The sequence below is a fragment of the Electrona antarctica genome, assembly GCF_951216825.1.
Source record: "Electrona antarctica genome assembly, chromosome: 20".
In the NCBI taxonomy this organism is placed as follows: domain Eukaryota; kingdom Metazoa; phylum Chordata; class Actinopteri; order Myctophiformes; family Myctophidae; genus Electrona; species Electrona antarctica.
Genome location: NC_136801.1, coordinates 30,730,016 through 30,756,897, shown reverse-complemented (window position 1 = coordinate 30,756,897; position 26,882 = coordinate 30,730,016). Strand labels below are relative to the sequence as shown.

General features: G+C 43.3%; 1 protein-coding gene across 7 annotated transcripts in view; it reads right to left on the bottom strand.

The window, feature by feature from the left end:
- Positions 1–26,882, bottom strand: part of LOC306913437 (uncharacterized protein) — a 217,017-nt gene that overhangs the window by 48,442 nt on the left and 141,693 nt on the right. For all 7 annotated transcript variants that reach the window (XM_079490088.1, XM_079490089.1, XM_079490092.1 and 4 more), the window contains 6 exons: positions 20,457–20,609; positions 19,597–19,827; positions 15,946–16,047; positions 15,653–15,729; positions 14,345–14,510; positions 10,575–10,800 (listed from right to left, as the gene is read on the bottom strand). In XM_079490088.1, coding sequence (XP_079346214.1) covers positions 10,575–10,800; positions 14,345–14,510; positions 15,653–15,729; positions 15,946–16,047; positions 19,597–19,827; positions 20,457–20,609 — 955 coding nt within the window. The remainder of the gene's footprint in view (positions 1–10,574; positions 10,801–14,344; positions 14,511–15,652; positions 15,730–15,945; positions 16,048–19,596; positions 19,828–20,456; positions 20,610–26,882) is intronic.

Here is a 26,882-nt window from a genome sequence, read left to right as displayed (position 1 = left end):
AATATGGAACCAATGAAAAGTATTAACAGCAGCTTGAGACTAAAACAATAAAACTACATTGGATCAGTTTTGACCACACAAGGTTTTCACCAGACAGCGAGTGTGTGTGTGTGTGTGTCTGTCGGCAGGCACAGGCAGACAGACAGGATTCAGGGTAAACAGTTATATAAAGCATACATTAACAAAGCTCCAGTCAAGCAGGAGTGGAGCAATATCAACCCAATGGATGAGTCACCTCCACAGCAAAAACAGAAAGACGCCTGACACGCAGAAAGAACAGACCATTCAGATGTTACTGCATGGCAGAGCAGGGAACGACACGCACAAAAGCACCCACGCATGCACGCACGCACACACACACATGCGCGCACACACACACACACACACACACACACACACACACACACACACACACACACACACACACACACAGACACACACACACACACACACACACACACACACACACACACACACACACACACACACACACACACACACACACACACACACACACACACACCTTAGTACTTACTATACTTGTGAGGACAAACATTTTAGGATAGCAGAATAACAGAAAAATGTGCAGATCTATCTCAGAATGGGCTATTTTCCAGTGACACCAGAGCAACCAAATGTAAACCAGGCCAGAGTCCGACCATATACATAACCCCCTAAACCTGACCTATAAAGGATTGATCGTAACCCTGGAAGCAAACAGGATCGTTTCCTCATTGTAATCCTATAACTCCCCAAATCACATTTAAACCTCTTCTTTAAACGTTCCCTCTTTCTGATGTTGTGGACCAGGAAAACGCTCCTTAGACTCCTTACAATGTCTATTTCTAACACATATGAGGACATATGGCCCTCACAAATATAGTAATACAAGAGCACACACACGTCCGAGGGCAGTAGTCTGTGAGCCTTTTGTTGGGAGACAAAAGGGGAGGCGCTTCCCGACTCCGTCAATAGATGGCACTCTCTACCTGGGAGCAGCAGGCAGGCAGAGCTCTCCTCCTAACCACAGTCAGTCCTTCAATCACTCTCCCTTTTCAGAAGGTCTGCGTGCAATAAAACCCCATTGTCCTACACTTATACTCTAGCACATTGAAGCAATGCATAATAAAACACACAGCATTCAGGTTACTCTACAAAGTTGGCTTTGCTCTACTCTACTCTCTCTCTCTCTCTCTCTCTCTCTCTCTCTCCCCCCCCTTCGATTAAAATGAGCTCCCTACTCTTATTTCCTTGTTCCTCACACTGTTTTGTAAGTCAATGTGTTTTCTTTTCTTTTTCTGTTTCCCCTTTTTATATAAAACCTTTTCAGTGAATTCAGTATTCATTGAATAGAACATAAAATGTCAGCCATCACTGGCCAAGGCTAGCGAATATTGAGAAGGTGTGTGTGTGTGTGTGTGTGTGTGTGTGTGTCTGTTGAATATTTAGAAGTGTGTATGTGTGCGTGCGTGCGTGCGTGCGTGCGTGCGTGCGTGCGAATGTGTATAGAGTTTATGCATAGTCACTGTCGGGTGGAAACCTTGTATGTCCGAAACTGTTACTTAATTTACAAATTCCAAAAAATAAAACAAATAGCCAATCTACAAGCTCACAAGACACGTTGTGAGCTTGTAGATGTGCTTTTCTCTACTTTCAAGTGACACTGTCGTATGGAGAAGCAGGGCATTAATCCACTGGAAATAAATAAATACATAAAATAATACATAAATTTACAAAATATGGAGATACAGCAACAATATGGCACAGAGGACATTTGGCGAATTTTGCATTGTGTTCACAAAAAAGGCCTTAGTGGAATGCACTGAAAGGTGGGATGCTAAAATGAATATAGGAGAGGAGCCGAATGCAGAAAAACAACAAAAATCTACATGATTAATGTATGGCTTTGCAGCCTCCAAACTGTTTAAACTGAACCCGCAGAGGAAAATTTTTGAAACGGCAACTGGAATCGCTAAATATTTAACGATGCACAAACACACTGATTTTATTATTTCATTTTCTTTGAAGGGGAGCTCAACACCTGGGCTATTTGACTGAAGCTCAAGGTAAAAAAAAAAAAAGTTTGTTATGAATCTAAATAATCGATATCGCGGGGGATGAGAGAACTTGAGCTGGTGGATCAAATTCACATTCAAGGCATTAGTCCAAGATGACCCCGGTGACACCTGCCTTCGCCAGGGGAGGCCACGGGGAGAGCAATTAGCTGCATAGACTGCCTGGCTTGCTAACATGTACACACGCGCACGTACGCACGTACACTTACACAAACAAATAAATACGCACACACATCAACTCAAAACTGTGCTCTCTCCATAAGGTCGGAAATTACACTGACAAAACACGCACCCACGCACGCACGCACGCACGCACCCACGCACGCACGCACGCACGCACGCACGCACGCACGCACGCATGCATGCGTGGGGTATATGTTGGGCCTATGAGGCATCATTGACCAAGCGACTCGTTGTGAGCTTATAGATCGGCTATTTCCGGCTGTCGTGTGACAGAGCATAAATAAGGCATTAGCTAGTGCAGTGGCGAATGTCACAAGGTTAACAAAACAAACCAAAACATCTTTCTTCTGCTTTATTTATGTATTTGACCTTAAATATACCAAGTAACAATTTGAGATCAACAATCTCTCTTTTTTTTAAAAGCTTAGGCAAGGTCTCTCTCCCTGTCCCTATGTCTAATCTCATGTACATACCTGCTGCTATATGTGGACTTACCAAAGTGCTACCACCTTTGTGTCTAACCTAATGTAGGCCTACATGCTGTACCAGGTGTATCATGCAGCATGTTGCAGGGTCTAATCCCGATCCCGGTGAACTGTTCTGCGTGTCACTCCCCGTTTCCTGTCCGTCTATCTGTATATTGATACTTGTCACTCCAGTACTCAAAAAGTACATTTTGAATTCACCACTAAAGCCATATTTATAATAATAATAATAATGATAATAATAATATAGTGAAAACAGAGCTTGGAGATATGCTATTTTAATTATTGATATTTGTGTTACTTTGAATACTTGAGTATATTTAAGAGCATGTACTTTTGTATCTTTAAATGTTTTTAAAGGCAAGTAGTACTTTAACTCAAGTAAATGTGTCAGTCAGAGCAACTTAGTAGTTGAATATTATTTGAATGGGAGTATCTATACTTTGACTCAAGTACTGGAGTTAAGTACTTTGTCGACCACTCTCTCTCTCTCTCTCTCTCTCTCTCTCTCCATCTCAATTTCAACTTCTCTCTCTCTCTCTCTCTCTCTCTCTCTCTGTCTCTCTCTCTCTCTCTCTCTCCATCTCAATTTCAACTTCTCTCTCTCTCTCTCTCTCTCTCTCTCTCTCTCTCTCAGTCACTTTATATGAGCTTCAAAGCCTGTCGTGTAGGACATCAGTGCGTGATGGCAGATCTGCGGTCAGATTAGCCTGCTCTCCTGGCTAACCTTTAACATGAGGGGAGATGAGAACGTGGCTAACCCTGAATCAGTGGTTAGGGCTATAGGCTGCTAGGCTGGGCCCTTCCCGCCCCTCATAGAAGCTTCATAAGGGCTTCATCAGGGCTTCCTATGGCTTTGTTGCAGGGATTGGCAGCGGGGTGGAGGTGGTCCCGGGTGGGTTGGGGGGCCGACACTCTCCTCCTAGTTCTCTTTCTGAAGTTTCACCGGCTTGCAACACTGCTTCTGGGTTTAAGCCAAGGCGCGCACGCACACACACACACACACACACGCACACGCACACACACACACACACACACACACACACACACACACACACACACACCAAAGAGCAGCAGAAGACACAAAGCAGAAACATCCACAAACACACACACAAACACACACAAAACTCGCACACTGGGGTAAACCCCAACACTCCCTCCGCCCCCCTCTTGCTCTCTCTCTCTCTCTCTCTCTCTCTCTCTCTGCTTTATTTACAATCCTCTGGCATTGGTACAAGGGCCCCGGGCTATAACACACGGCACCTAATGCTCAAACTGCCAGGTAATCTCATGTCAGACATCCCCCTTTGATAGAAACTGATCAATAGACTCTTGTAAAGGAGTCATTTTCTCTGATGTTTCAACCATGCCTTCTTCTCCTCTCCTTCGCTACCTTTCTCTCTCCCTCCCTCTCTCCCTCCCTCTCTGCATCTCTTTCCTCTCCTCTTTTATTAGCCATACATTTATAATTCATATTTTCGGCAGGCAGGCAGGGCTGGGCTTTTGCTCAGAGACAAAGGGGGCCTCTTTGTGTAATAAAGAAAAGCATGGTGTGTGAGAATGAGGGAGAGGCATAACGCTGCTGTTTTGCCGCTGGTTCCGGTCTACAACAGTTTTGGGGATCGATAGGGTGTGAAATAGGATTATAGCTAGTAATAGAGGTGAATTGGAGGAGAGAGGCTTGCATGTGTGTGAGTGCGTGCGTGCGTGCGTGTGAGTGAGTGTGCGACGTGCATGTGTATGTGTGTGCATGTGGAGATTGTGTGTGCAAGTGTGTGGGCGGGATAGCGACGAACACACACAAACGTGAACACACAGTACACAAGCACTCATGTAAACACACACATACGTGTGAGATAATAAACACAAACACACACACGCACACGCACGCACGCACACGCACACGCACACGCACACACACACACACACACACACACACACACACACACACACACACACACACACACACACACACACACACACACACACACAGTGATGATTCCATCATATTTAGGCAGATGCACGTCAGCAGCACAGAGAGGTGGTAATATCACATTTCTGCTTTGCTGGAAGTGTGGTAATCAGATTATGACGTTTTGTTCATACTGTTATTCCATTTATTGTCACCCAGCATAACGTTCATTTTGCATTACGATCAAAGTTACAAGTCGTTTTTTTTTCTTTTCTCCTTCATGGCTTGGAAATGTAATCAAATCTGTCGTTCAAAATGTCTCCATCTCGGTCAGACAGAAACATTTTTATTTTGAATAGCTCAAAATCAATTATCGGATCATCTGTCCAAAACTGCATCTAATGACTGGATTAATTATTAGCCAATTCATGAGGAATCAATCCATTTTGGGCACCCTACCATCTGCAATTGTCACCGTTTCCCTTTTTCTTTTCAGAGGACTTACAATAAGTAAAGTAATACTACTACTACTACTACTACTACTACTACTACTACTACTACCAATAATAATAATAATAATAATAGGCCTCTCAAAGTGCTAAACACATACATCAAAGGCAGAGAGACAGTGAGGTTCCATATTACACTAGGATCACAGGTAGACCAAGTACCTAGCATCAGTCTAAACAATATACTGTCAAAACAATAATTAGCTATAGTGTACATTGATACAATAGGATACCAGGTGAACAATGAACCTAGCATCTGTCTGAATGACATGTAATCTAAATTAAAATGTTAACATTGTGGTCAATGAAAAGAACAAACACCCGCACACTGTCTTCAAATGCAGTGAAAAAACTTGAATAGGGAAACAGCAATGTTTCGACCTATGCAGCCTTCATCAGGCTATCTTTATCAACACAAATGAGAGAACATCTTTTTGTAGGCTGTCTAACCTAATGGTAGGCCTATCCGGTCAAACCAAGAAATTACATCACTCACTTGTGTTCATAAAGATAGCCTGATGAAGGCTGCATAGGTCGAAACATTGCTGTTTCCCTATTCAAGTTTTTTCACTGCATTTGAAGACAGTGTGCGGGTGTGTGTTCTTTTTCATTTGCGGGCACCTTACCCTCTCCTACGCACCTGTCGCCTATAGGTGTGCAAAAGCCTTGCAAAACATGAGAAATTGGGAGTAAGTCTGCAGTTCTAACTGCAATTGGGAGTTTGTTCCAGTTTGGGAGCCAGAACTTCTTTAACGCACGCACGCGCGCGCGCACGCACGCACGCACGCACGCACGCACGCACGCACGCACGCACGCACGCACGCACGCAAGCTAGAAGTCTGATACACTCGCAGACAGTGGATGAATGCTGTCAAGATGTGTGACACAGTTTCAGTCACACGCAAAGTTTGGGTCAGAGTGTGTCCTCTCCTTCTTTTAATCACTCCGTCTCTCTCTGTCTGATTGAATCCAGCTGCCGTTCAATCTCATCCTCGTGACCTCCTGTAGCCCCCCCCCCCCCCCCCCCCCCCACCTCTCCATCTATATTCCTCCTCTCATGAAGGGACTCAGCTCACTCTGCTTGGCCATGGAGGGCACACTCACGTTTACAACTGCAACTACACATTCTTCCATCCATAACTTTTTGATTAATTTGAATACTTGCAAAGCGTGTTTGTTATTATGTATCTATCAATACATTGAAATGAAACAATTATTGCGACGGCAGTTCGCAGTTAACTATGAAATCGTGCATTTCCCGTCAGTCAGTCACTCACTCACTCACTATCCCTGATGTCATCAATATTAAGCCAATATATGGGAATGCCCCCATATATGGTCAAGCCTCCTCACGTGATGACATCACGTGATGTCATCAATATTAAGCCCATATATGGAGATCGCTGATGTCATCAATATTCAAACTTCAAACTCTTAGCTCTCCATATATGGAGCTGACCTGTTCTGACATTCCATATGTTGATCTGACCTCATCAAACCTTGTACACTCAAGACACGCTCCATTAAATGGCCAGTACAGAATTCATTCCATATGTTGATCTGACCCCCCCATGCCAAAGCGCCAGCGCTCGCCCAGCAGTCTGCTGTCACCCAGGAGGATGCCGCGTGCATGCGACCTCATCGCTTGTCGCACTCAGGTATATATATATTTACTATATTTGCCAAAATGAATTCGGAGTCTGTTTTAACCAAGCCCCCAAAACCGAGAGGGAGAACTGAAGCGCATTGGACATGCTGGCCGATCATAGGTACTGCAGCGTATTACCGCTGGGGCCAGAATATTTCTATTCTATTTCTAATAAATCTATTTTATTGTATGTATTTCTAACTCAAAGCCAAACCCCTGCATTCATCCATTAGAGCGCTTGTTTTCTAACCAGTTCTAATATTCCACTTAGGACTGCTGGAAGTCTAGTCTTCTCAGACATATCCAACAGTATTATAAAAAAAGTCCCTACTTCATCATTCCTTTTGTTTATATCTACACGACTCAACACAACACAACAAGCGCGGCAATGTTAATAACAACAAGCGCACTTTTGTTCATTGCAATAATTCCAAGGTCAGCAGCCTTGTCTATTCAGGCAGGCCGCCGCTCGCATTCGGCGTAAATAATGTTCCCTTTGTTATAATAAACCATTTTTATTCTCCGTTAGCCGTTACAATGGGCTTTGCACAGCTGAAGGTATAAGAAGCAGAATAATGTGTGGGCTTTTGCGCGGAGCGAGCTTCAGGTGCATTTTGATCACAGACAAAAGGCCGAGCGGCACTGTGCTGCTGTTCCACTGTCTCTATCTTGTTAATGAGCAATGTTCAGCCAGCAAGCCAGCCACTGAGAGGCCGGCTACATCTCTCTGTGGACAATAGCTGATTGTGTGTGTCTCTGTGTCTGTGTCTGTGTCTGTGTGTGTGTGTGTGTGTGTGTGCGTGCGTGCGTGCGTGCGTGCGTGCGTGCGTGCGTGCGTGCGTGCGTGTGCGCGCGTTGCAGCATTTGTACCTCAGAGAGTAAGTGTGTATGTGCTAATTAAAGCAGTGGGAGTTGAAGAAATGGCTGTGCGTGCACGTGCGTACGCGTGCATGCGAGCATGCGTGTGTGTCTGTCTGAGGTGTGCGCCTAGCGTGACCATAGATGTGTACGTTAATTCTTAATGAGACATTTCTGTGCCCAGAGAGACCAAACTACCACCATTCTTGCAGTGACACACAACTACAAAGGCCACCATCTCATATGAGCGCACACGCACGCACGCACGCACGTACGCACGCACGCATGCACGCAATCATTACCATACAGCCCTAGCAGTGCACCATTACGTTAAAACTTGTCATAAGCGTGTGTATGTAAGTGTGCAGAAGAGCCACCAACCAAATCACCACCCTGCTCAACCACCATGTGTCCGTCCATTGGCCAATTTGTGCTCAGGCCAATTTGTGCTCCCTTTTGGTGTTTTAAACATTATGTTATAATTTAGCTATTGAAAAATAGCAGATCTACAAGTTCATAGCGCGCCACTCGGTAGGTCTGCTATTTTTGAAAAATCGTTAAAATGTGCCTCAAATCTTTCAGAAAATTGTCATGATTTTCTGCAACAAAGGGCAGGTCATACAGGGGCTTAAGGTGGTTGCACACTGGACGCGTTTTTCGGAAAACCGATGGAAAAACACAGCTAAAAACAGAGTTTTCATTGCCACGCGTATACAAGAAAATAGGCATATCGTAAGCTTGCACTGAATGCTGAACTCTAGGACTGATACAACATCTGAGCACACAAAATGCAACACCGTATCACCGTAATCAACACCAGCAGAAATGGCAATTCATCGAAAAATTGGCAAGGAGGCTGATTAACACTAGCATGACTGAACTCATCTCACCTACTACTCTGACGGCTGAAAGGTCAAGATGAGATGACCGTGTTTTTCGTGCAATTCCATTGGCCACTCTCTCCCTGCATCTCTTCTAATGATCTTCACACCTCTCCCACCCGCCCCAGAGGGTTGGCGACTTGCCATTGTCTTCTAAATGTTACATTCCAACTAATTCAAGGCAACGGGCACCGTTTCAACTCTAGGACAACTCAACTTTTTTTTTTTCTTTTTTTTTTTAGTTTATCAAACAATAATTATAGTGACGGTGTGAGTGCTATTGAATACCCTTGCGCAGCGCGAGGGATTTAACGCCAACTGACCAAAAGTGCTGAAATGTCACTGGGTTATGGCTCCTATTTGTTGCCCAAATAAAACAGGAAAACAAGCACCTTTGATGGTTGACATAATGTCCTCCCCACACCGTCGGGGAATCCCAGCAGGACTGCTGTTTGGTTCACCGGGCAGTTCCTCATTAACAGTGATGTTAATGTGTTTATTGGCCTTTACTGTTGATCATTATGCTATTGCCTCAACGCCGTTGTGAATAAATAAGGCTTGTGTTCAGACCGGCAGCCCAGATCTGATTGTTGGCCTATCCAAAATTCCAGATTGTAATCAGATTGGTTTTGATCAAGTCTGACGAGCATATAAAAACCACATGATAGCTGATTTCTGCTAATCGGATTTGGAGAGCACATTCCTAGGTGTGGTTGGAAATGCAATTCAATTCGAATCATATTTCTGAAGATGCGTGTTAGTACAGACACTTGGAAACTGAAGGCTAATTTAGACAAGCAATCTGCTATAAATCACACGTCAGTCAGGCAAATGGGATTTGCCCGCAGCGTGACAAAGCTACTGTACACTACTGTACAGTATGTGATGTCACCTGGCACAGTGAGTGGTTCTCAAACTTTGCATGTCAAAGACTCGCAAGATCTGAAAAGAGGTAGTGCGACGCGCTGTGAGTAGATCGGCTATTTTCGCTCTTACACTCTTCCGACAAAAATCAGACCCGTCTGAACTGAGTGGTGCTGTACTGTACTGTGTGTGTGTGTTTGTGTGTGTGTGTGTGTGTGTGTGTGTTGACTGCGTACAGTGCGTAGTTAGTTTGCTACCTGTGCATGTGTGTGTTAACCCATTTTGGGCGGGAACCCCTTTTGGTGTTTTAAACACTATGTTATAATTTAGCTATTGAGCTTGTAGGTCTGCTATTTTTGAAAAATCGTGAAAATTTTGAGATCAGGCCTAAATGGGTTAACTGCATAGTTAGTTTGCTACCTGTGTGTGTTGACTGCTTAGTTAGCAACTTAGCATGCTACCTGTGTGTGTTGACTGCTTAGTTAGCAACGTAGCATGCTACCTGTGTGTGTTGACTGCTTAGTTAGCGACTTAGCATGCTACCTGTGTGTGTTGACTGCTTAGTTAGCGACTTAGCATGCTACCTGTGTGTGTTGACTGCTTAGTTAGCAACGTAGCATGCTACCTGTGAGTGTTGACTGCTTAGTTAGCAACTTAGCATGCTACCTGTGTGTGTTGACTGCTTAGTTAGCAACGTAGCATGCTACCTGTGTGTGTTGACTGCTTAGTTAGCGACTTAGCATGCTACCTGTGTGTGTTGACTGCTTAGTTAGCGACTTAGCATGCTACCTGTGTGTGTTGACTGCTTAGTTAGCAACGTAGCATGCTACCTGTGAGTGTTGACTGCTTAGTTAGCGACTTAGCATGCTACCTGTGTGTGTTGACTGCTTAGTTAGCAACTTAGCATGCTACCTGTGTGTGTTGACTGCTTAGTTAGCAACGTAGCATGCTACCTGTGTGTGTTGACTGCTTAGTTAGCGACTTAGCATGCTACCTGTGTGTGTTGACTGCTTAGTTAGCAACTTAGCATGCTACCTGTGTGTGTTGACTGCTTAGTTAGCGACTTAGCATGCTACCTGTGTGTGTTGACTGCTTAGTTAGCATACTTAGCATGCTACCTGTGTGTGTTGACTGCTTAGTTAGCGACTTAGCATGCTACCTGTGTGTGTGTGCTGTCTGCGTAGCTGCTGCAGCTGTAGGCTCAGCTGTGTGCAGTGACTGCTCAGCTCGTGGCTCTTTGTGACGGCACTCCTCCTCTGTCGCACCTCCTTCTGCACCTCCTCCTCAAGGTTCCGGACCGCCTCCCTCTGCACCTCAGCCTCCCGCCTGGCCTCCTGCAGGTCCTCGCCCGACCGCCGGAGGAGAGCGTCACGCATCTGGAGCACCTGAGCGGGACGGGGGCCAGAGTGGACATTATAGGGACATTTCACCGCTGGAACAAACTGCAGTCACTCAATGTTAACACTCCGATTGCTGCCTGGGGTTATTTAATCCATTACATCATAGCGCCCGGTGATTTATAGTAGCAGAGCACTTTTACCGACGGACCGGATGTTATCCCGGATGTGGCTGTAGCAGCTAAATGTAGCCAAAACACGACGGAACCGCGGTGGGTTTCTTTTCTTAGAATTGGACGGGATGATTTAGATCAAGAGTTATCTAAATCATCGATATATTAATTTGATATTGTTCGATATTTTTCACATTTTCGATAATAGTACCACAGAAGAAAAACAGTCCAAATTTCAGACTGACCCCTCCACGAAAAGGCCTCGTTGTCCTGAACCCTTATCTATCATTTATATATTATGGATCAATAGTGTGGACTTAGACTGTTATTCGTCTGTGGTACTCAATTATCGAAAATGTGAAAAATATCGAACAATATCAAATTAATATATCGATGATTTAGATAACTCTTGATCTAAATCATCTTTTTCTGCGTTTATTGATAGGTTGAAAGTAGACTGACAGGAAATGGGGAGAGAGAGATGGGGGGATGATCGGGAGTCGAACCCGCGGCACGCCATCAGGCTGGCTTAGCAGCCTAGGTGTCCAGACGGTTGAGCTAACCGTCCGGGCCCATTTTCAGATTTTTAAGATCGATATTGCTGATACCGATAATACGGTCCGATATATTGGTGCATATATCCTTACTTTTCACACACGTGTCATATAGCGGGGAAAAGACAGCTGTAGCTAATTATGGTTGCCTATAATGACATGCCCAAAATTGGGACGCCCAGGATTAATGTGGTTCATAATGAGTCCATTTAATTGAGATTCTTCAAAGAGCAAGCAATCTGAAAAGTCAATAGCAATTATAAGTAAACCAAACATACCCACCATAACCTTTATGAGCTGCAGGTGTATTTACACTGTTGTACTGGTGACACTGCAGTATGTGAAAACGGTACGGTATATAGTTCAGGTCTTCTCTCTCTACCTTAAACTGCAATATGAGCCTGCACAACCAAGTTTTTCACCCACCTTACTTGTAATGTGATGTGACAATAAAGATTGATTCTGATTCTAGTGCAGGGGTTCTCAACCCGTGGGTCGCGACCCCTCGGGGGGTCGCCAAATTATTTTAGAGGGTCCCCAAATTATTTTCAAAAAAAAAAATAATAATAATTTTTTTAACATTTTATTTTCACGATTTAAAAAAAATAGCAGACCTACAAGCTCGTAGCGCGCCACTCGGTGGCGCGCTATGAGCTTGTAGATCTGCTATTTTTCAATAGCTAAATTATAACAATGCTTAAAACACCAAAATGGTTTAAGGTTATTGTAGCAGTCAATTTATATTGGGGTCGGGAGGGGGCGGGGCGGGGGTCCCGAGACATTGCCAAAGCATTTCCGGGGGTCCCTGGCCAAAAACGTTGAGAACCCCTGAGCTAGTGGATCTGCTATATTCATTACGGTACATTTGAAAATAATTAGGCTTCAAGTTGCATGTCCACCACAGTCTAATGCTGCTGGGAAGAAATTGTCATTAGCTATACTCATATACGAGTGCAACACTGCGCACATGATCCAGTATTCATGTCTAGTACTAACCACTAGTGTAATTATGCATATATGCATAACGTTCCGGGACTAATTATGCATAATATACATAATGCATGCCCTTGATGTACATGTGCGTTATTGTACATGTGTCCTTACATGACACGCACTCATTAGGAGTAATTCCACCGGGAAGAGTGGCACAATGACATGGACACGACGTGACAGCGAGAGACAGAGAGAGATTGTGTGTGTGACTGTGTGTGTGTGTGTGTGTGTGTGTGTGTATTACTGTACTATACTTGTGAGGGCCAAATCCCAAGTTGATCCGATACACATATTCCATTTTTGTTGATTACATTATTGTATCAGAAAAATGAATCTTACAAATGTAACTGAAATGTATCATTGCATTTGACATGTGCAACAGTTCATTGTTTTAATCTTATTGTAGTTTTTCCCCAGATACCCACCCTGTGTTTCTCCTGTCACAATCAAAGAACCACAATGGAAATGAGCTTGCCAGTTTTCCTGTGTTTATCCTTTTGACTATTGTGTGCTTTTTGTTCAGCAATAGTACAGTTAATTATCAATCAATCAAACGTCCCTGAAAGTCTAGTAGAATTTGAGAAGTAGACATGGCGAGGACCATATTCCTGGTCGTCACAAGAGAAAACAAAATTTAGATTAGGTTTAGCAGTTAAGGTGGTTGCACACTGGACGTGTTGCTAAAAACGTTTCTAAAAATCAGAAAAAATACATTTTTACATAGTTGCTTGCCAGTGCCGTATGTCGAAAATAGCCGATCTACAAGCAAGCAACGCCTTGTGTGCTTGTAGATTAGCCATTTCCATTGTCTTAATGAAGAAACAAAAAAGGCTAAAAAATAAATAAATAAATCAGTCTTAAAATATTGATGTCCTCACAAGTATAGTAATACAAACATGTGCGTATGTGCCTGTGTGTGTGTGTGTGTGTGTGTGTGTGTGTGTGTGTGTGTGTGTGTGTCGTGTCCGTCTGTGTGGGCGTATGTGTGCGAGCATGCGGATGATCTTGGTGCTTATGACATAAGTAACATGTGTCCGTTGGTGCCAGGGGGCACATCAATTAATATGCTAAGAGACAAACGAGTGCACACACACACGCTCTTACACACACGCGCGCCCACCAGTGATGTGCGTTTGACTGCCAGCTACGTTGGCACTCTGCCAGGGTACCGTCATCTCTTTGACTAATTTGAATATTTAGAGTCCCATTGAGCTCTTAATTGGAGTCAATTGCGCCAGCCTTGGCACCGTTTTGGTGCTGTAATTAATGGTGAGCCAATCTTTTTCTGCCAGGCGGCCGTGGGACAGCCGTGTACAGGTATTGTACTGTATGTGCGTATGTGAGAGAAGTTATATTTTATACATATGACTTTCACTCCACTGCAAGACAAATGTTGTACTATTGACTCTACACTACATTTCTAGAAATAAAGTACAGCCCTATTATATTATATATATCATATTTCAAATATAGCAGGATTATTATAGTTAGACAAAAACTATGGACATGATTTTAGTTTGTTTTATAGTTAGTAGCATGTTCCCAAAACTGGTGAACTGTGAGACAAATACAGTGACAACCACACATTATTATCGACATATTGTTTACAACTACACAAAAAGTGTACAAAGGTATCAATACTTGTGTGCGCTCATTTTCCAGTACAGAGGCAAATTCTGTTCTATTGGGCATATATTTATTTATTTTGATTTGAAAAATAATTCAAAAAGAAAGAGAATGTTTTTTAAATAAACCTTGCGTGCTTGTAGATCAGAGATTTTCTCTATGAATACAGGTGCGCCCTAGAGATTGTGTGGGTGCGTGTGAGCATGTGTGTGTGCGTGTGTGCTTGCATGTGTGTAGGGACCGCACCCGCTCTCTCTGGCTGCTGGTCTTGTGGGCGTCACCCAGCTGCATTTCTAAGCGTGTGGCTTCTTGTTTGAGTCGCGTCACTTCCTGCTCCAGCCGGCTGTGATTGGTCAGGCGCGCATGGTGGGAGGCGGCCAGACTCCGCTCCAGACCCTCCTTCTCCTGAGACCTTCAGAAGACAACAAAAATATTTATAATATATATATATATATATATTCATGAAGCACGCTTGAAACAACTGTAGTGGACCAAAGTGCTCTACAGGTAAAACAATCAAGAAACCTTGGCTAAGAGTCTCTGCATTGTGAGCTTGTAAATCAGCCGTTTTTTGATCATTTTTAAAACGTCCACCTATAATGATTGTGACACATCAGCTGCATAATCACAGATTCAGCCTTTCCGATGTCGTCCAAAAATGTCAAATAATGGCCAATATATGGGCTAGAAGACCGATACACCGGTCGGGCTCTACTTTATAGACTGACTTCTGTATGGACACAATGATGTCTTCCTTCTCTTATTCTTGTCTTGGCTCTACTTTATAGACTGACTTCTGTATGGACACAATGATGTCTTCCTTCCCTTATTCTTGTCTTGGCTCTACTTTATAGACTGACTTCTGTATGGACACAATGATGTCTTCCTTCTCTTATTCTTGTCTTGGCTCTACTTTATAGACTGACTTCTGTATGGACACAATGATGTCTTCCTTCCCTTATTCTTGTGGTCAGCCACTAAGACCACAATAGCCTGCCTCCAGCATAAACAACCTTTAGTGCCAGGTAGACAAATGCAGTGGTTTCCGGGACAGGGGGAATGGCTAGAGATTAGTGAGCTTATTTTCAGCAAAGAAAATGTGTAGAGGGGGAAAAAAAGAGTAAAAAGTGGAAAGCCGACACTGGACAAGTATATAAATAATTGATTTTAATGCATACATTCATTTTAGATAGATGTATTTGGAGCTGACACAATGTATCAATGTCAAAACTTTGTAAGCCATACTTCTCAGAATTAGTTTTCAGAAAAACTTAATAAATTGTAGTTTATCTATCCAAGAATATCAGCAAGAAACGCCTCATTGTGTACCTCTGATGTTATAGTTTGATATAAAAAAGAATGGAGTATTGTTTATAAGTGTCATAAGGGCTGTACGTATTTCACACAGATACATTGTTTTCCCTGCTCTGTCCATTCATAATTTACCAATAAAGTTTAAACAATTTGGATTCCGGTTTACTGTTTACTGTTTGAATGCTGTATAATATTTTAGATGAAACATTATGTTAAAGGTTGAGACAGAGAAAACGTTACTGTAGCTCCAGGTCTGTCTTCAGCTGAAGAACTGTTCCCTCACACTCCGCAATGCACTCTGCTTGCTCTGTGCAGCTCTGAAACACACACACACACGCACACGCACACGCACACACACACACACACACACACACACACACACACACACACACACACACACACACACACACACACACACACAAGATATTTGTACACACATCTAACTATTTTGGGTTAACCGCCCTACTAATTACCTATTAATCAACCCTACTGTTGAGGTGAATAAAGTATGTTTGGTTACTGCAACTCTATACCTTCTGCAGTTGCTTTCTGTGTCTCAGTAGACTGAGATACTCCTCATCAGAGTGAGAATGACACTGTTGGTACAGCAAGAGGTCACTCTGAAACAGCTGCTTCTAAGGATAGAGACGCACACGCGCACGCACGCACACGCGCACGCGCACGCGCACGCACGCACACGCACAGACACAGACACAGACACACACACACACACACACACACACACACACACACACACACACACACACACACACACACACACACACACACACACACACACACACAAACATAGATGAAAGAAGAAGAAGATTTATTTGGGCCGGGTTAGACAGGTCCTTTTAAAACCACTCCATTCAACAGGACGTATGAATTGTGTAATTCAACAGGGCATGTTTATAATATTCTTTACAACAGCCATCAACACATCTAAGTCCTTAATTTAATCAACGGTGAACCGTAACAATTCAATAGCCGGCCGTCTCAAAGTAACAAGGAGTGCATTATTTGTACTTCACGGTGTTTAAACAAATGATGACTCATTTGGTTTTACTACATGTGACAACTTTAATGTGCCGTCTGCTAAATGCATTATCGTAGAAAATTCTAATCGTCTGTTTACTGATTTTCCATCAATTGTTGCATTACAATGGAGAGACAAAGCGCTCCTACTGTACACAACACGGCTAACGTTGATGATTGAATGTCAGTGAAGCGTCCCATTTTTGGCATTTAGCCAATTTATTTATTTTCCGGTTATTATATACAATTTCCAATTCGGGCATTTAGCTCTTAAGAGCGACATACTGTACAATAAGCAAGGTAAACACTACATCAATTTCAGAGTGCCTCAGTAAACTATATCACAGTAAACAATTAACCTGGCATCGGTCTAAATAACATGCTATCTAATTTAAATGTTTAACATTGTGATCAAGAAAAAAAATAAGCCTAAGTAACAAAAACTTGAGAACAAATAACCAAGGTATGTCTGAACGGTTGTCATATCTAGGTCAAGTGCTATAAGGGCTGAGTGGATTCTGAGGAGGTAAGTCTTCAGATTACGGCGGAAACTTGGGAGTGAGTCTGCAGTTCCAACTGCATTGGGAAGTTTGTTCCACATTTGGGGAGCCGGGAGGGAGAAAGTTGTTCTGATTGACCAAATAAATTAATTATCATAGTTTGTAATTTCTTCTCGTCTCTAATCATGTCTTAGAGTCAGACTACCAAGTATTTTGAATCATGTTGTAGATGTTATATATTTTTTTAACCCTTGAACTCCCGTTGACGGTTTTGACGGATTTAATCAATAAATCCAGACCTCCCATTGACGGAATTGACGGGCTGTCAATCGGGAGCCTAATCGGGACCTTAATGTAGCAAAATTTAGCATTTTTTGGCTAATTTGGCTAACGGCCGATGTAATGTTCCTAAAACCGGCCGAAATCCGCGCGTGCATGGTCGATCACGCACGCGCATGATCGCGCATGCATCGCTGCGTAAAATGCGATGTTTTGAGCTTGATTAGAGCTTAATTTGACTTAGTTATGAAAAAGACGATGATAGCTTAGCATATAAAATCAAAAAGTGTCTGGAATGTGGAGTTTTGTCCTGGGTTTTAGGGAAGGTTATACTGTAGTATACAATACTATGGCAAACAGTGTCTATTTTAAACCCTATTCTGTGACAAAATTGTGACAAAATAGCCAATCTACAACCTGTTGTGAGCTAGTCCGCGGCACGCATTGTATGTGAAAACTGTATGTCCATGTCCATGGTTGAATATGACTATTAACTTAATTATGAAAGGTCAATATGCTCAGTGATGGTACTTGTCTGGGCTTCTTCTACTCCTGACATCACAACTGAATGGTGGGTGTGGGGCAGATTTTGCTCTTCAAACACCCTTTTCCAACATTTATAAAACATATAATTTATGGGAACACCAAATTATAACATACACAGTTATCTGTTACCCTGCCTTTAACAATGATATAACCTTGGTTCCAACAGTTTGGGGGTTGCCAGAGGGGATGGATGCAGTGTTGCCAAACTAAGTCTGCTCATTATAAGCGCTGTTGGGCTTGTATTTCTGTAAAGTTGTTTGTAAATAATGGTACCGTAGTTGCTTAGTTGGGCTTACTTGCTAATGTCACTTGAACCAGTGGTCATCAACCACTTTCATGTCAAATTAAAGACTCCCAATCAATTGCATTTTGTCCAAGAGTCTGTAGATCAGCTGTATATAGCTGATGTACAGGTTTAAAATGGTAAAACGGATTTTGATGCTATATATTATTAATCATTAACCCTTCATGATTCTTTTGGGCTATTTTTCGTAGACCTGAACGCTTGTTTCTGGCTACACTGGATGGATGGTGCCGTTAGTGATGCAGGGTGTCCCCCCCCCCCCTCCCCCCCAGTGGGCTGCAGGGAGGTAGAGAATTAGCAGGAGGACGAAGCTCGCTGCAGAGAGAACTCCTAACCTCTTGATAGGCGCCTCACAATCAAAGTCATTAGCCAATGTAATAAAGGGCCTGAGATACGGCCATTCTTCAACGGCCTAACTCCTTTATAACCAACAGATTAAAGTTGATTGGATTAAAATGACATTCCGCCCGGCTGACCTTGGCGGCAGCAGTTAAGTTCATCCAAATTAAATTTCTCCCGTAATAAAGATGATTCATTTGTTTCCAGACGTTGTAAATATAAAACAGAAAAGAAGAAGGAGAAAAGATTATGTGACGCACATAAGTGCGTGTGTGTGTGTGTTTGTGTGTGTGTGTATACCAGCATGCATTGACACAGAGGCACGCTTGTATACGTAGTTCCTCTCCATTGTGCATACAATCACACACTCTCACACACACACACACACACACACACACACACACACACACACACACACACACACACACACACACACACACACACACACACACACACACACACACACACACACACACACACACACACACACACACTTATTTTCATGCATGAATCATGTGAACACATTCCTACAGGCATTTTATCTCACACCCAAATACAAACACATGCATGTATGCACGCACGCACGCACGCGCACATGCACACGCACGCACGCGCGCACACACAGAGAACAGTACTGTACTTGTACAGTACTTACAGTATGCTGCAGATCTGGGCACACTTAGACGTTCATAGCTCTGAGGCACATTCATTGAAACTTCCTAAAGCCTGCGGTCATGACCTTCAACGGCATCCCATGACGAATGGATTCGTTGAGACGTTTCAAAATGATTTTTTACTACAGTAAAATGACACACAGTGAATGAACTAATGTTATCTGTGACAGTTTTGAGGTGAAGGAATAAAGGGCCACAGGGAGTGGCACTGCACCCACGTACTCGCTCATATCCATGCGGTTGCACGAGCAACCGCATGGATGCGATAGTAAACATGCGATAGTAAAACATAATTCAACTCTTGATGTGGGTGGGTTATGGTTCGGGGCGGCCATTTCCCGAGTGAAAAGTGGCTTTTTCAATTTTCAGACAGTGTCTGTGAATGTGCAGCGTCTCTGTCCATTGAGCTCTGTGTAAGGCGTTATGGTATGCACAACGTAAAACAAGTCAAGTCAATATGCGTATAATAATGATAATAATAATGTGTGTATGTCTGTATGAGACCTGTTGTTTGAGCGTGTCCACTTGCTCCTGCAGTGTGGCCATGGCGCGCTCACACTGGCTCACTCTCTCCCGACTCTCTGTCAGGAGATTCTGATTGGCCTGCAGCTCGTCCGTCAGCTGGTCCAGGGCCTCCTCGGAGGTCTCCCATTGGCCGACCTTCTCCAGGTACCGCCCCTCCTGCTCGGCTAGCTCCGCCAGTGCCGAGCGCGTTGCTTCCTGGGACTCTTTCAGCTGTCAGTCGACGTAGCATGGTGGGTTGAAGAAGAATAAAGAACACATTCAAGTTTTTATAGCAGGGTTGTTGCGACGTCATTGACTATGTCCACTGTAAACTCAGTGGTGGAAAGTAACTAAGTACATTTATTTAAGTACTGTACTTACAGTAAGTACAATTTTGAGGTATTTGTAGGCCTACTATACTAGAGTATTTCTAATTTCCAATATTTTAACTTCTACTGCACTACATCTCGGATCCAAATATTATGTACTTTTACTTTTATTTTATTTTAAAATAAACGAGTTACATTGTACATTTTGATTATTATTTCAAAACCACTTAAAAATACTTGAAAATAGCTGATCTACAAGCTCGTAAATTTTGATTATTATTAGAAAACCACTTCAAAATACTTGTATATCTGCTACTTTCAAAAGATTGTTATACATTTGAAAAATTGAAATGGGATATTCTGCATAATGAGTAGTTTTTGTACTTCTTAAGTACATTTTGAAACCAATACTTTTGTTCGACCAACCTTAATGCATATTCGGACTAACGGGACTTCGGATCTATGGGCAGTTCCCCCTTTTCCAGCGCTATGTAAAGTTGTAAACTGTGTATGTGTAAAGATGTGGAGTACCTGTTGCTGTGAATAGCGTAGCTCCTCCTCCAGGCTGACCAGCTGTCCTTGAACCTGCTGCACCTTCTCCATGGCAACGCTATACTTCTGCTTAAAGATGGCCGCCGTCTCCTCCTGATGCTGCGCTCGCTGGGTGGCATTCTGACGCTCTACCTGGTAGTGGTGGACAGTACATTTACTCAAGTAACCGTAGCAAAAAATGCTACGCTACTTTTACGTTACTTGTTGTATATTTATATTTCTCGTACTTTATACTTCTACTCCACTCCATGTCAGATGTAAATATTTTACTTTTACTCCATTGTAATTATTTTAAAACTACTGTAGTTACAATTGACTTGATTTCAATGTATTATTTATAACAAAGCATACATCAACAAACTAATCCCTATTTTAGTTTGTCTATGCAGATCCATAAGCTCACAACGTGTCACAGCGCGACATGTTGTGAGCTTGTAGATCTGCTGTTTTCCAATAAAGTATGATCCACTAGGGCAGCCTTGTTTTTGTTTTTTTATTATTATTATTTTTTATCCTTTATTTACCCAGGGTAGTAGCTGAGCACAAGTGCTCATTTTCAGCAACGCCCTGCACTTGTGCGTGTACTGTATTCAAAATAGCTGCAATTTGAAAAAGATATGAAAAATAATAGTTTCTGCATCGGGCCTGAAAATCTAGTAGCACTGATCAGAGATGGTTCTGTATGTTTGTGGCACCCACTGTCCACCCACAAGCCAAGTTTAATATACTTAAAATCTAGTCCGATATTGCACTGATACTATGTTCGTATAGGGGAATGGAATAGATCAGGTGAGTGTGTTGGGAACAAAGGTACCTATAGTATGTATTGCATAGGTTTTGTGGCTCGGAAGCTTGAAGAACGGATATTATTTACTGCAGTTCCCGGCACTATGATAGTTGAACACAGTTTTGCGTTAGGACAGAAAAGCCATGGCTGATCCATTTCATAAACTTAATGGTGATATCTCCAAGACATTTGCGCCCCCAAATACCCGTAGAATCAGATTCTGTCACGGTCCGCTCCTCGGCCCTTGGACTGTCTTTATTTGTTGTTTTGGAGAGTATGTGTTTGGCAGTTAGTAACATCGCATTCGTTCCTGGTATACTCAGCTACTGAAAAGAGGGAAAAAACTTAGATTTGGTTCCCCCAATCCCCATTTTAATGCTGAATCAAGTATAACAACTAGTTTAGTCTCGGCAGTTGCTACGAGTTGGAATAGAAGATGTATATACCGAACAAACTATTCCTATAAGATGAACTACGCCGCATCAAGGGTTTTATTGGGTAGGCCCTAAAATGATGATGCTCTTGGGAATCATTTTGCGTGATGCCGGCACCCAAGTTCCAGCCGTTGGTTCCGGTGGCCCGGACTACAACCAGTGACTACAACATGACGTAAAGTTATTTCTGCTCCCGACTGGATCAGAAACCCCAAAATGGTATTGATCTCAGGCTAGGCAGTTAGCCATCTAAAGTAGTAAACTTGCCTAGCTGCGTTTATCTGTGCCATTTGGTTATTAAATATTTTGTATCGTGCCTGCCTCGAGTCCTGCTTCCGGGCCTCTTTACTCTTTACTGAAAGAATCAGCTTTATTGTCACATCACAGGTTTGCAGGTGGTGTAAAGAAGTGGCTGTAATTATTGTCTTGGTATGTGTCTCATAGAATATGGTTGACGTAGGAGTGTTAACTGAAGAAGGGTGCATTCTGTGGGTAAAACATGCACGCTCACATCCGTTTGATTGCTTCACATGGCCCTGTTCTCTCCTCTCCTCCCCTCGCTTCATCTCTCAGCCCCAGTGTCTTTACATTTATACTCACACATCTCCCTAGTCAGCTACGCCTCCATCCATCCATCCGGCATTAGTCTTGGACGGACCCGGCTAATCCCTGGTTAAAACCGGAGGAGCGCTGGAACTGTTGAAACCCCAACTAGTCGGCTGTCATTAAGGTGTAAACCCTGGCGTTCTGATCCAGATTAGGACGGGATTAACGAGGATAAACCCCAGCAGAGCGTTAGACTAGGCTTATACGCTCTGAACCCCCCTCTCCTCCTCTGCAAAGGTGAGCTACTGTCGGAGGCTCTGCGGTGTTACGCCGGGATTAAGTTTGCTTTCACTTCCTGGCTTCTCCGTCGCCTAATGACAGAGGTTACTGTAGAGCCATAATGTGCTGGATATGCAGCGCACGGCACGTGACGCAGTGTTAGCACAGTGCTGCTGCATAGCCTCTACCACTCACACATTACCACAACATGATGCAGAGTATAGTACTGTAACTGTAGGGTTATTATAGTCAGCTAAAACTAACAAATTAACTAAAAGATAATAAATAATAATAAAAATGAGGCTTAATACAATGTATAACTGAAACTGTGTTCTAGGTTTACTAAACCAATTTAGGAAAATGTCAAAAAAATTGATTATCAATAGGCTGCCTTTCATTTTTGTCATCATGATCACACAAAGCTCAATAGACTGCTGAGTCACTGAACCACACCCTCATCAGGGTCTTGAGCTCTGCACTGTAGTTAGCTCTGTTGTCGCGCCGCAGTGCGTCTACGTATAGGTGGTGCGCCTCTTTCCTTTCCTGGCTGTACCCTATAGGTTGGATGACTTAGGAGAGATGTGTTGTGTGATCACCGGTGACCACTAACCTGACTCCGCCAGATGGGGAAGCAGAGAGTCCCCCCTCCTGCTCCCATCTGGGAACTCTCAGGCAGACTTGATGCCCGGCCACAAAACGGCCTGGCCAATCAGCAGCAGCTAGAGGCGGGATAGCTGCTGCTGATTGGCCAGGCCGTTTTGTGGCCGGGCATCAAGTCTGCCTGAGAGTTCCCAGATGGGAGCAGGAGGGGGGAACCCAGTGTACTCTCTGCTGCCCCATCTGGCGGAGTCAGGTTAGGTGACCACTGCAGCGTGACGTCATGTTCGGTGGTCACCTCTTCACCGAAAACTGGACTATGAATATAGGCCTTTATCCTTCTCTCTCTCTGACCTGGTCTGTGGACCGTGGTATAGTTCCCCGTAGAGGTCCACATTTCTGATGTGGTCCACCCATTTGACACCTGGTGGCTTTCGTAGAATGATTGTGTAGATGCCATCATCCATGGCCCTTTCCTGTTGTGTCCAGGTCTCGGCCCCATTAGTCAGGGGATATTAATACAACCTGGGAATACATTTCTTACCAAGAATTTTCTTCACCAATGTGTTTGTAAAGGTTTCTACTAACATATCTCACATTGGCCAAGTGTCTATGGCCGTTTTTAGCCCAAGGAGTGTTTTTCGTGCAAAACAAATGCTTGGAATGGATTCAGAATGATGAAAACCCCCTAGTTTGACACGTCACATGCTATTTAAAGCATAATGAAATTTAGAACATTTTGCCATATATTGGCTGTTGATGGTACCCCAACTTTCAGCAGCTGTCAAAAATTCCCCTAGGGTGGTTGAATATAAACCAATGTGGGATATGTTAGGAGACACCTTTACAAACACATTGGTGAAGAAAATTCTTGGTAAGAAATGTATTCCCAGATTTGACTGGTAATACTGATAATTTTCCCTGACTACATGCATTTAGCAGTACTGACTTCCCTGTATAGCAATAAGGAGCTATACAGCTATCTCCAGGTCTTCGCCCATGTCAGAATTCCACACGCTCCTCATCCCATGCAGGACATTCTAGGCAAGTGCCTGAACAGGACCTTCAGATCCTGTTCCGTTGAAGCGCCACACTTTCTCCATCTGATCTCTCCTAAATGGTACGACCCAGCGACCCTTTGGTCTCAAAACAGCCTTCTGCTCCCCCACCAAATTACACTTAACCCCTAACTGCCCCCCCCCAAGAGCTCATCATAATCCTCTGAGCAGCCATCAGCTGGGTGAAGCTGAAACCGGATTCCAATCCCCCCCCCCCCCCCCTGCCACAAGCCACCCCCCCGCCACACACACACACACACACACACGAGGCAGATAAGGTAATCAGATCAAATTAAATCAAATTAAATCAAATGTTCATTACATACTGTCATGCAATGAAATGGAAAAAAACAAGGTAGTTGAATTAGTGTTCTGTCACATTGTGTGAAGCTTTAAATGAGGACACTATGACTTGTGTCAGATGACGAGAAAACAAAATACTGAAAGAAAAAGGAGGAGGATTTGGACCAGGTCTGGACTTGGCAAAGCATGACAACATGGGTTGATAATTGAGAGCCGGTAATATACAGTATGTTTTCTGTGACGCAGATTTTAGAACGCTAATATCTCAGATTCTCTTCACATTTGGCACAAACACTATTCAGGGGTCTGCCATGAGAATAGTCACAACAGGGGCCACAATAAGTGCACCATTGCTCCAATCTTCACCAAACGTGGCACAAACACTGTTCAGGGACTGGCATGAGAATAGTCACAGTGACACAAAAAAGAAAGAAAAAAGGCAAAAAGGACCCCCACTTTGGTATGCATTAGACCACAGACCCCCATAACTCTGAGAGAGTACAAATGGAACAAAGTGGATAAGGGACAAGGGTCCATTGTGGTTGCGAACTAAGTCCTAACTATCAATCAATTAGCTGGGGACCCCCTGGAAATCCCCCAAGGACCTCTGGGCCTCCCTACTCTGAGAACCATTGTAAAAGTACAGGAGACGTCATCATAACTCTATGACGTAAATCTTGTCCCCACCGCCAAATATGACGTACATTTGTACGATGACAAGAGCGGCCCTCACTTCACACGGGTGTGATTTTTAATGTATGGAGAGTCGGAGACCCTTGCTTCAGACACGTCTCCTCGGGAGAGTTGGCTCAGATCTGAACCCATTTGATTCATATCTCTTTTATAAACACACGCACGCACGCACGTGCACACACACGCACACACGCACGCGCACACACACACGCGCACACACACACACACACGCACACACACACACACTAAACACCGACTGCTATGAACTCAATACTTCCTATGTGCTTGCTAATGCACGGCTACTGCCACCGTGTAGTTCTGTGTCTGCGGCCGGATGAAAGCACCTCATAAAGAGGTTTAATGGCAACAACCGTGGTGTTCTTGTGACCATATAATCAGGAGCTTGTTGCTTCAGGGAAGCCAAACATTTCTCATTAAACAATATGATGGCAAAACACCTCGCCTTGACCCCACCAACCTGGCCAACCCCAATTTAGCCTGCCCTCTGGGTGGAGAGTAAACTGTACTTTTACAGTACTTTGAGTTACTTTTACACATCCAGTTTTTGTATACTACAGTACATCTCAGAGGGGAAATATTGTACTTTTTACACGGCTATAATTATCTGAAAACCTTTGTTATACTATACAGTAATTTGTAGCAGAGTATTTCTATATTGTGGCATTGAGTAAAAGACCTGAGCACTGCTTCCAGTGAGCTATTTGCGCCGGCGTCACATGATGACCAACGCTTGCAGAGAAATTAAGGCATTAAGCTAATGGCTTCATTCTTCTCCGCATTCTTCTCTCTTTTCTGTCCTTTTTTTTTAGCCCATAAACCTGTCACTCTGTCTTGGCTCTTTCATGTTTTGGTCCAATTGGATGTGAAAGCATGACAAACGTTGGGGTCACGTTGTCACGTCTGCTAACTGGCATCATGCTGAAGGGCCGTATGAAAGCTGACTGCGGGTTTAGCCAGTGGTGGACGAAGTACTCTGAATGTTTTTACTAAGTAAAAGTCAGTGGTGGACGAAGTACTCTGAATGTTTTTACTAAGTCAAAGTCAGCGGTGGACGAAGTACTCTGAATGTTTTTACTAAGTAAACGTCAGTGGTGGACGAAGTACTCTGAATGTTTTTACTAAGTAAAAGTCAGTGGTGGACGAAGTACTCTGAATGTTTTTACTAAGTCAAAGTCAGCGGTGGACGAAGTACTCTGAATGTTTTTACTAAGTAAAAGTCAGTGGTGGACGAAGTACTCTGAATGTTTTTACTAAGTAAAAGTCAGTGGTGGACGAAGTACTCTGAATGTTTTTACTAAGTAAAAGTCAGTGGTGGACGAAGTACTCTGAATGTTTTTACTAAGTAAAGGTCAGTGGTGGACGAAGTACTCTGAATGTTTTTACTAAGTCAAAGTCAGTGGTGGACGAAGTACTCTGAATGTTTTTACTAAGTCAAAGTCAGTGGTGGACGAAGTACTCTGAATGTTTTTACTAAGTCAAAGTCAGTGGTGGACGAAGTACTCTGAATGTTTTTACTAAGTCAAAGTCAGTGGTGGACGAAGTACTCTGAATGTTTTTACTAAGTCAAAGTCAGTGGTGGACGAAGTACTCTGAATGTTTTTACTGAGTAAAAGTCAGTGGTGGACGAAGTACTCTGAATGTTTTTACTAAGTAAAAGTAAGTGGTGGACGAAGTACTCTGAATGTTT